This window comes from Podarcis gaigeae (assembly GCF_964106915.1).
Source record: "Podarcis gaigeae genome assembly, chromosome: 5".
NCBI classification, from domain to species: Eukaryota; Metazoa; Chordata; class Lepidosauria; order Squamata; family Lacertidae; genus Podarcis; species Podarcis gaigeae.
The window spans coordinates 77529305-77540245 of NC_139681.1; the positions used below are offsets into that span (position 1 = coordinate 77529305).

Consider the following 10941-nt stretch of genomic DNA (forward strand, 5'->3'; position numbering starts at 1 on the left):
TAAAAGTCATGCTAAATTGCTGTTTTAGGGGTTGTTTTTAAAAGTCTGGAATGGATTGATTCGTTTTGCATTACTTTCTATGGGAAAGCGTGCCTTGGTTTTGGAACGCTTTGGTTTTGAAATGGACTTCCGGAACAGATTAAGTTTGAGAACCAAGGTACCACTGTATAACTCTTCCGATAAGGGATTCTTTCTAGTAATACAGCATTTATAAAATTAGATAGATGACAGATAGATTTATAGATGATATATATTAAATAGCCATTGCTGAAATCCACATTATTTTATTTTGATATAAATTCAGGCACAAAATGCACATAGTACTCATGTTTGTATGACTTTTGCATACAAATATATCAATAAAAAATTGAGGAGCCAAGGGAAACAATCAGTTCATTCACAATAGTGATAGTGTCTTTTAAGTCAGCTACAGCTGTCCATATTGTTTAGATTCAGTTAAGGTGTGAGACAGTCAGAGTCACCTCCTTACTGGTTGCAAGAAAGAAGGCAGTGAAGTGAGGGCTAGCTAAGGACAGGCTCAGCTTGGTGGGGGAGTGACCTATTTGCACGCAAGGACCAGCCTCCCATTGGGTCCATCTTAGCATATTGTAAATAGCTTGCTCTCATAGAATCAAAGAATTGCAGAGTTGGCATGCATTCTGATGCTCAACTTGTCCAACCTTCTGCAGTGCAGGCGACGAAAGTATCCATGTCAGATGGCCATCCAACCTCTGCTTAAAAACTGGCAATGAAGCAAAGTCCACCACCTTCCAGTGGAGTCTGTTCCACTATCGAACTGCTCTTAACTGTCAGAAAGTTCTTTCTGACGTTTAGTCGGAATCTTCTTTCTTGTAACTTGAAGCCATTGTTTCGAGTCCTACCCTCCAGAGCAGGAGAAAACGAGTTCCCCCCCTCTTCCATGTGACAGTCCTTGAGATATTTGAAGATGGCTATCATATCTCTTCTCAGTCTCCTCTTTTCCAGGCTAAACATACCCAGTTCTCTCAACTGTTCCTCATAAGGCTTGGTTTCCAGACGCTTGATTGGAATTTATGGAATAATTACTGTTTCACAAATCACATTTGACTTTTTAGATCTAGAGTTTTCTAATTCCTCAGACACCTTCAACTTGAGGTGCAATTTTTGGTACAGCCTTTCCTTGAAGGGTTGGCAAAGAAATACATAAATAATAGGATCAAGGCAAACATTTGCAGCACACAGGAGCAGAGAAAGTTCCTTTAGGTAAAACAACACCTCTTTTGTTAGGCAGTTATAATGATGTGAAGCAGTTTGACTTAATGTGTATGGGATTCTTACAATATGGTATGGAACAAAGCAAATGATGAATACAAGCATGATGGTGAAAATATTCCGATTGGTTTTTTTCCTTGACCGTTTGGAGTTTTTCCTGAATTTTTGGTGGGATTGATATATTTTCCTTGCTATAGAACTGTAAAAGGCTATTAGGAGTAAAAAGACAGTCCAAAAAATTCCTAAGCAGATGTAGTTCGAAGCCTTGTGCCACTGGACTCCAAGTTCATTTTTGAGGTTCACACAGTTCTTCGAAAGATTTTTGGTAGGATGTTGATTTGTTAAAATTGTATTGGGAAGTGATATCACTATATGAAGTGCCCACACGGCTACACAAATACATCTGCTACATCGAACAGTGTGGAAAGATGTGATGAACTGAGGCTTCACTACTTTGTAGCATCGGTCGAAGCCTATGAGACCAAACAGTGTTATGCTGATATACATATTCAGGTAAAATACGACAGCCGAAAAACGGCAGACGAAAACACTGAGCCGCCAAGATCCAATTTCTGAATCGGCGAAAACTTTAAATGGGAAAGTTAAGCTCATGATGAGGTCAGCAACCACAATGTTCTTGAGATAGACGATAAAACTTGTCTTGCTGGGAATGTACAGAAAGACCCAGGCTGCCACCCCATTCAACAGGATTCCTCCTAGAAAGATCAGACCATAGGCAACTGGAAGAACTTGTTTTCTTATTATCTCATTGAAGCTGCAGGAGTTTCCTAGAGGAGTGCTTGAATTAGGCATCTCTAGTGCATTTTCAGTTCCTGTGAGCAGAGAAAGAAAGAGTTATCCACAAGAAGAATCACCTCCAGCAGAATCCCCCCATGTATCTTGCTATATAGCACATGAAGACCACATTCAGGAATTATGTGCTGCTACTTTGGAACATTTTTGCATGGAGCTAAATCACACATGTTTCCACAAGAGCAGGAATAGGGAGCCTTTTTCAGCCATTCTTGGGAACTTTCCAGGGGTGGCATTTGCCTGCTGTGGGTGCGACCAGAGGCAAAAATGCAGAGAGCAATGCTTATTCAGTAGGCTGAAATATAATGTACTTTGCAGTCAGTGTAGGTTTCACATCCACAGGTGCAAACTTTCTGGGGGTTTTTCGGGAGCCTAAGCACCAATATTGTCTTGAGCCAGTGTGGTGTAGTGGTTAAGAGCGGTAGTCTTGTAATCTGGGGAACTGGGTTCGCGTCTCCGCTCCTCCACATGCAGCTGCTGGGTGACCTTGGGCTAGTCACACTTCTTTGAAGTCTCTTAGCCCCACTCACCTCACAGAGTGTTTGTTGTGGGGGAGGAAGGGAAAGGAGAATGTTAGCTGCTTTGAGACTCCTTAAAGGGAGTGAAAGGCGGGATATCAAATCCAAACTCTTTGATATTTGCTGCTATGAAGAAGTTTGAGTACTATTGCTGTATAAGGGAGGGATAAGAGAACACACAGAATAACATAACCAGTGAAGCTGAGCAGCTGTTGGCGAATGTTTGATGGGCGTACTAAATTGGATCATGGGTCCAATGCAAGACCAAACCATCACCTCTTTTACCAGCAGATGGCAAATGATGATAAGAATATAATTTATTTTTTATATCCTGCCCATCTGGCTGGGTTTCCCCAGCCATTCTGGGCAGCTCCAAACAATATTAAAAACACAATAAAACATCAGACATTAAAAACTTGCCTATACAGGGTTGCCTTCAGATGTCTTCTAAAAGTCAGATAGTTATTTATTTCCTTGACATCTGATGGGAGGACACTCCACAGGGTGAGTGCCACTACTGAGAAGGCCTTCTGCCTGGTTCCCTGTAACCTCACTTATCGCAGTGAGGGAAGCCATTTAGGGCTTTAAAGGTTAGCACCAGCACTTTGAATTTTGCTCAGAAATGAGCAATAAGATACCATGAGAGGGCTAACTAAGGTGACAACCTCCCAGATGTTACAACTTCCATCAGCTTTGGCTAGTATGTCCACTGTTCAGGGATTATGGGACATGTAGTCCAACAAAGCCATTTCCCGTCCCCGGGGAGATGACGGTGCGGGCTGGGAGCGGTGACCCTGGGGATATTCCTAGTTGATGTGCATCAGCAGGGCTCCCCCTTCTGGTGGTTAACCCTTCCAAGACTCCTGCAGATGGGCAGGAGTCAGATATAGCTTAAGCCAATACCACTCACATTCTGTAACCACTCACATTCTGTAACCAATAAAGTTGTGGCCTTTTTTGCCCATTAATCTAAAATACTGTTTCATGTTGTCAGGACTGCCGCTAGGTCCCAGCTCACAGAGGACCAACGCCCAGTGGATATTATATACAAAAGTCTTTATTGAAGTTTAGTTTCCATTTCCAAGCTCTGGGCGCGCAGGCCCACGTCTTAACGCTAGACCGGCTAAGTCCCCTCTGACTCACTGCTCCACCCACACCAGTTTAAGATTCTAGCCCGGCTCCACCTCTTGCGCTGCTCTTTCCTGCGTTGGGTCCTTCTGCCCTCTGGGGTTCCCTCCTTCCTGGACTCCTCTGACGCGGAGCCTCCTGAGTCTTGCCCCTCCCTCCGGCGGGCTTTAGGACCTGGCTCCCTTCCCGGGCTCCCCGCTGTGCCGCGCTCCTGTACATTTGAACTTGGCGCGCGCGCCCAGCCGGTGACTTTCCTTCTGACCGTTTCCCCGCTTCCTGATGTGGGTGTTGCCAAACCTGACTCCTCTCCTCCCTCTGGTGGTGAGGACACTGGTCCCGACTCCTGGGACTCCCCCTCCCCACTGCGCTCTGGTGGAGACGCTGGCCCTGATCTCCAGCTGCTGTTCAGGGACTCCCCGCTGGCCCCTCCCTCTTGAGGTTTCTCCCTTGGAATCTCCCTTGCTCTGGCCACCGGCGCTCCCTTCTGTGAGTCCTCCGATTCGCTAGAGAGGCTTGTGGAATAACTCTGGCCACTGTCACTGCCTGCGCCCCCCTCGTACTCCTCCTCCTCACTCTCCATTTGCTCCCCCTCCTGTGTCTCTCCTTCTGAACCCCTGACACATGTGTTTTTTATTCCACTTCCCGGGAGGGTTTGGGACCTTGCCACGCAACATCTTTGAGAGCGCCACATTAACCACTCCTTGTGTAAGAGATTATAAAAGGAATTCTTGCTGGAGTGAGTGTAAGTTGCTTTCCTGGGGGGACCACCAAACCTGAAACTGCAGGGTGAAATCTTCAGCGTTGCTGAAATAGCCTTGCTTACCTTATTTTCTTGGATCTTGTATGTTGTCTTGTATATTCACTTGACTGTTTAACGGTCTGGGGAGGCTTTCCGTTCTAAGGAACACACGGAGTCTGCCATTCTTGGGTAGGTCTGTATGTATAAGAGGGGTGAAAACTTAGCTGTCAGGTAAAAACTGGGATCTTAAATTTGAGAAAAAGATAGTATTTCCTCTTATTTGACATGGCTTGGAAAGTTAAAATACCTTGAGATACACTAAATTTATAGTATGAAGACTTTTACTGCAAATGTATGTTTCCCTCCCTCCCTTGTAAGTGCCATGCGATCTCCCCAATTTGAGAACCCTGGTTGAATATGCAGTTCTTGGTTCTGTTGGTACAGCTCTCCCAAAAAATAAGCACTATTGGGTCCTGTTGATTTCAAATGGGGTAAATTAAGTGCTTCAGTGGGGTTAACTTTAGTAATTGTTTATAACCTGTATTTCCAGCTTTTACTGAAAGGCAGGGTTCTGCTGCACAGGGCCCACTTCTGCAGACATTGCTAGACTCTTACTAGAACTTGATAACCCTGTCCATTGATTTTAAACTGCAAAATCAACATTGCCAATTACACAGCCCTCAAGGTGGTAAGAATTGATTTGAAAACGCAACGGGAAGCATTTCCAGCATGGTTCTCAGTACAAAATAAGTTGTCTGCCCTTCATAAAGGAGCTATAGCAAGACAGAAAATCCCTGGGTTTATTTGCTTTAGGTTCCTTTTGCTCCCTTTTTTGTCTGCCTTTCTGCTTTTCAGCCTAGCAAACATAGGGTTGGACTCATGATTTATATCCTTTATTTGGACTCCTTCGGGAGGAGATTTTCGTCAATTTCCTCTGTCTCTGCAACCCCTTGAAAATGGGCTTCTGAGGGTTGGCGCGCCCTCCAGAATAGCATGGGGAAAGGTGGCCAGGGGCTGCTGGGAGAGGCAGACATCAGCAAAATCCCACCCCTCTTTTCTACCAGTAGGTAATGTCCTGAGTGTAACTTAATCCAGGAAAAACTAAGACTAGTGGGAGCAGGCTGTGGGATTCAACTCATTGCTGTATTCTTACTTTCAGCTCATGGGAAATGAATTGATAATGGATTTTCAGAAAAGAAACAGAACAGGATTATTATTTTTTGCAACATGTATAACTGAAACATATTCTTATTTGTAAACATTCCGCCATTGCCCTTATTTATGAGGTATGGTAACTGTTTTCTTGTCTCTCCTTTTGAAGATATCTTTAAAAAACACACATTATTTTTACATTCACATTACAACTGCCTACCCAAACAGCAAAGTATCCTGAACTGTTGGAGCTACAGTTATTCTGTATCAAAATGCAACCGGGTTAACTTTTCAAATTCTTTTTGAAAAATCCTTAAATTTAAAAACTTTAAATCCTTTGAGAACCCCAAAACACAGAATAAATTGACATAATAATAAAAGAAGCTTTTAACAACATCCTCAGAAGCTCATGTGGTGCTAGTTAATACAGGGTGAAATTAGTACAGCATGCAGAGAAGCGTCTTCAGCCCTATGTAAGTTAGGTGAACCTTAGTAAACAGAATAAGCTATTATAAGTACTGAATAGTACCCTGTTATTCATCTGTGAAATATTGGAGGATGTGACGGAACAATACATTTCATTACTAGAAGCCGCACACTTTAAAAAGTTTTATTGGATTTCTGCTTCCAATTTTTAAGCTGAGAAAATGACTTGCATTAGGATTAAGCGTTTCCATATGAAGGAGTCTTTAAAAAACAAGCTTATGCTTATTTGAATGCTTCAGCTGCATTTACTTACCAATTTGGAGAGTCCGGTATCCTTTCAAGCTATTAAGTAACTAAAAAATATGTTTCCGAATTCAAGCAGGAATAACGCTCCTTGCTATTCCTGCCCTGCCTGGTTTAAAAACTCTGGAACTTCTTGAACTCCAAAATTGGGTTTGAAAAAAGCCATTGTTAGTAATGTTTCTTGTTGGTGCCAAGTATGGGTTAAGTGTCAAATGCTGCAGCTGGCCAGCTCTCCTATACTTCCACGAAGGGCAGTTCTGAACTATTTAAGTGACAAACCGCAGACCTTGGCAAAAAAAGAGGAAATGTTGTGAAAGCTAAAATCTTACTTGCTAGCATATAGCCCCTGTAGATTTTTTTTGCCTCACTCTTAGAAGCATTCTATAGAACAGTTAAAAAGAGTTGGCTTCAGTGCTCTGGGAGATGCTGTTCATTTATCTCTGGAAACTGTTCAGTGCAGTTCCACTCTGGGTTGCTGAACTACAGCTCCCATCATTCCCGACCATTTGTCATGCTGGCTGGCGCTAATGAGAGTTGGAGTCCAACAACATATGAAGGGCCACTGGCTACCATCACCCAGATGATTATTCTTACTAGGTTTCTATCCCACCCTTCCTCCCGAAGGAACCAAGAGTAACAAACATCAAAATGTGAAAGCAGTCCAGTAAAACATAATTTAAACATTTCAAAACAACCTAAAACATTTAAACACTCACAGCTTCTGAAACATTAAAAAGCAGTCACGTACCTGCATAATTATTAATTCTGTGTTTGCCACGGCCAGTGTCTATCACCCATCAATTTCCTGGGTAAACAGGAATGATTCTAAATCTGTCCTGGAATTCAGTAGTGAAGGAGACTGGTACCCTAACCAGGACAGGCATTCCACAAACGGGACCACCCCTGAGAAGGCCCTGCCATGGACAAATGGGTTTGCTGCACTCCAGCTTCCTTTTAGTATAATGCAGTGACTGGTGGTTTTGTAGCCGTGCAAGGGAACTTGTGCTCATTTCCTGACTCATTCATACGGTACTTGGAGAAGAAGTCATGGCCTTATTAACGAAGTGCTTTCCTTACGTATGAAATTGGTTTTAACTCAGCATTCTTTTTAAAGACAAGAATGAGATCACAATTGGCACAAGATAGTAAACCTTCAAATGCAATTTCTAGGGAAAGCAGTTTGATTCCTCTTCAACAATACCCGTTCTTTTAGTCAACGGGGAAAACCACCATCTCTTGTGAGCCACTTTGGACAGTGTGGGAAAGAATTTGTGTTTCTGATAAGTTGTGATTGCTGGCATCTTTATAATGACCTTAAAAAAATGTTTTCTAGGGCATTGAAAAAGACACTATCAGAAATAGGGTATAAATACAACTATTAGAAATTCAACTATCATAATTCTTTGCTTTGAATCATTTACGTAGCTCTGCTTTTGGATTCTGAGACATGTTCCAAGGACACAAAATAGCCACTGCCTCCACATATATATATTTCTCATACCAGCTGTTTACATGTGTGAACAACCAGCTTTTGCAAGAATCACCTGCTCTCTATCCTGTGAGCTGAGAAAAAAAATCACATGCTGTGATTTCTTAAGTTTACGAAAGGGAAGTTGCTTGGGCATTTCACTGCTGATCTACCCATGTAAGCTTTGAGGAAGCCATGGTGGCGTGTGACCTGAACAAACTCTGAATGGCAAAAAACAGGGAGTACTTGTATTGTGTCAAGGCAAAGACTTTCTAAGCGTGCCTTCCCTATGCTTAGGGAAAAGTAAGATGTTTCCTATTTTGTTAAGACTTATGAGACTTATGATCCTGTGTTGTTTTGTTCTGGTCTGCTTTTTACCTGGAACTATTGGATCAAAGGGTAAGGGACATGGGTGGCGCTTTGGGTTAAATCACAGAGCCTAGGACTTGCCAATCAGAAGGTCGGCGGTTAGAATCCCCGCAATGGGGTGAGCTCCCATTGCTCGGTCCCTGCTCCTACCAACCTAGCAGTTCAAAAGCACGTCAAAGTGCAAGTAGATAAATAGGTACTGCTCTGGCGGAAAGCATTTCCGTGCGCTCTGGTTTGCCAGAAGCGGCTTAGTCATGCTGGCCACATGACCCGGAAGCTGTACGCCGGCTCCCTCAGCCAATAAAGTGAGATGAGCGCCGCAACCCCAGAGTCGGCCACGACTGGACCTAATGGTCCCTTTACCTTATTGGATCAAAGCCTTTTTTAAAAAAAGAAAGTTTTTATTCTGTACACAAACAGATTTCGACTGTGGACTGAACTCAGCACTTTTCTGACCTGATACTTTTTATTTTACCCTCCACACACAATGCATTTCATAAGGTGTACTGGAGAAGGCTCAAGAACTCTGAAGGAGAAGAGAGAGCTTTGGCATACAATTCAAGTCCCTGGCATACAATTCAAGTCCAGTGGACTAACCAATTTAAGGCAGCTGCATGAACCCATTGTTCCCTGCAGACTAGTGATGATTATTTTCCAAAGAAGCCCACATAACCAAATGCAAGGTGTGGTGCTGCTGCATAAACAACTTTTTCCCAAGAAACCATTATTCTTATCCGTGACTGAACATAACCTTGATATGCAAAACCCGCCTTTATCCACAACTGACACAAGCCTTGTCAGCATTGCTGGCAATGTTTTTATTCACCCTTGTTATGACTCTGCTGGCTGAAGCTTATGGGATTTGCAGTTCAGAGGGCACCAGGTTAGGGTAGGTTGCCCTATGCTGTCAAAAGCATGTAAGCTATGGTTACCAGATTTTTTTCAATGAATCCGGGGATACTTTTTTTTGAAGCTGAGTAGCAACAGGGAGTCAGTAGTGGGGATGGTGAGGCAAAAGACCCCGGGCCCAAGCACACATGCATATACATGAAGGGTGTAAAGCCCTTCTTTCGCACCCTGTGAAACATAAATGCACAGAGTTTTTTAAAAAACTGATCAACAGTGCGCCGCCCACCGATGACTCCTGAGCCTTCCCCAATCTCCTTCCCCCTTCCCCCTTTGTTTTGACAGATCAGGGGAGGCTCGGAAGTCACGGGTGTGCAGTCGTTGCCCAGGAGGGGCCAGCCTGGTAGTGCAGTTGGCTCTGGCTGGCTTCAGGAGCTGCTGGCTGCCGCGGCGCAGAAAAAATGGCGGGCGCCACTGCAACGAGCAGCGAGCCGCTCCTGAAACCAGCCAGAGCCAACAGCGTTAACAGGCTGGCTCTGGGCTGCTGAGGCTGCCGCTGCCACGTTTCCTGGAGCCAGATTTGCAAATCTGGGGACATTCCGGGGATGGAATTTGTCTGGGAACAGATTTGCAAATCCGGTGACTGTCCCTGGGCACCTGGGATGCCTGGTAACCCTAATGTAAGCTCCTCAGGGAGAGCAGTTTCCCTCTTATATACATAGTATTGGAACTAGAACATACAAGACTCATGTAGCTGCTAGCAAAAGCTGCAGCCTCTCTCCCTTCTCCCACAGTGCCCACTAATCCCATATTGTGTTATGTGACACTGACAGTGCTCAGAGTTTCCCTGGCCTGCCAGTCAATGAAGTGCACTGGGAAAACTAGCAGTACAGGGTTGTCACATTAATTTTGCATTGCTAGACTTTGCGGTGGTGAAAGGAATAGGAGGCTACTGATTTTATCAGTGGTCACTCTGCTTCCCATGTCAAATCAGAATGAATGTTGTATAAGGAGCAGACATTGTCTAACCTCTGCGTAAGCAATTCAGGATGAATGCTCAGGACATGGGTTGCCTCAAAGACCTGTTCAACAACACCTGGGGGCCACCAGATTGGGGAAGCATATCAACTGATAAGTCTATGGTTACACACAGAACTATACATAGCCACAGACTCTCGCACACTGCAATGACCCAGTGCATAGCAGCTGTGAAACATGCACATATCATGTTAGGGATAACCAGAAAAGGATTTTTTATTTATTTTTAAGAACAGGTACTTGCTTCTTTTTACAAATCTATGGTGCAATCCTACTTGGGGTACTGCCTTCAGTTCTAGAAGCTACATCTCAAAAAAAATTAGAAAGAAAGGCAAGTAAGGGGAAACATAATTGGAATGTATAAAAATGAATCGGCATGAATCAACAATAGTTTCTTGCCACCTTCTGGTGGTGCAACATAACTACAGTACATGAGGTTTAATTTTAAATTGATCATGTTTGGCAACACCCAGAATTCCATGTGCTAATCTACTGCATTAGATACTATCACATTAGATTGTGATAGTTATTATTACTCCTCAGTCAAAACATACTATAAATAAGATTAAGGAGAATGCATCATCCAAATACTATATGGATTTAATTATAGGTTTTTCCTTCAGAAAGAAAGTAAGGCAATTAAAACATAGCTAAAACAAAAAAAAATCCTTCCAGTAGCACCTTAAAGACCAACTAAGTCAGTTCTTGGTATGAGCTTTCGTGTGCATGCACACCTCTTCAGATACACAGTGTGCATGCACACGAAAGCTCATACCAAGAACTGACTTAGTTGGTCTTTAACGTGCTACTGGAAGGAATTTTTTTTGTTTTGACTATGGCAGACAACACGGCTACCTATCTGTAACTAAAACATAGCTGTCAACTTTTCC

At 43.4% G+C, this 10941-nt stretch overlaps 2 protein-coding genes across 6 annotated transcripts in view; one reads left to right on the plus strand and one right to left on the minus strand.

The window, feature by feature from the left end:
• Positions 1 to 10941, plus strand: part of MED12L (mediator complex subunit 12L) — a 182493-nt gene that overhangs the window by 61489 nt on the left and 110063 nt on the right. The gene's annotated exons all lie outside the window — the stretch shown is intronic.
• P2RY14 (purinergic receptor P2Y14) overlaps positions 269 to 10941 on the minus strand; it is a 28497-nt gene continuing 17824 nt past the window's right edge. For 2 of the 3 annotated variants that reach the window (XM_083739887.1, XM_083739888.1), the window contains exons 2-3: positions 4534 to 4644; positions 269 to 2084 (exon numbers count right to left, since the gene is read on the minus strand). In XM_083739887.1, the coding sequence (XP_083596013.1) occupies positions 1051 to 2064 (1014 nt within the window). In that variant the 5' untranslated portion in view covers positions 2065 to 2084; positions 4534 to 4644 and the 3' untranslated portion in view covers positions 269 to 1050. Of the gene's footprint in view, positions 2085 to 4533; positions 4645 to 6340; positions 6559 to 10941 lie in introns of those variants that run through there. The other variant, XM_083739886.1, reaches the window with a different exon arrangement.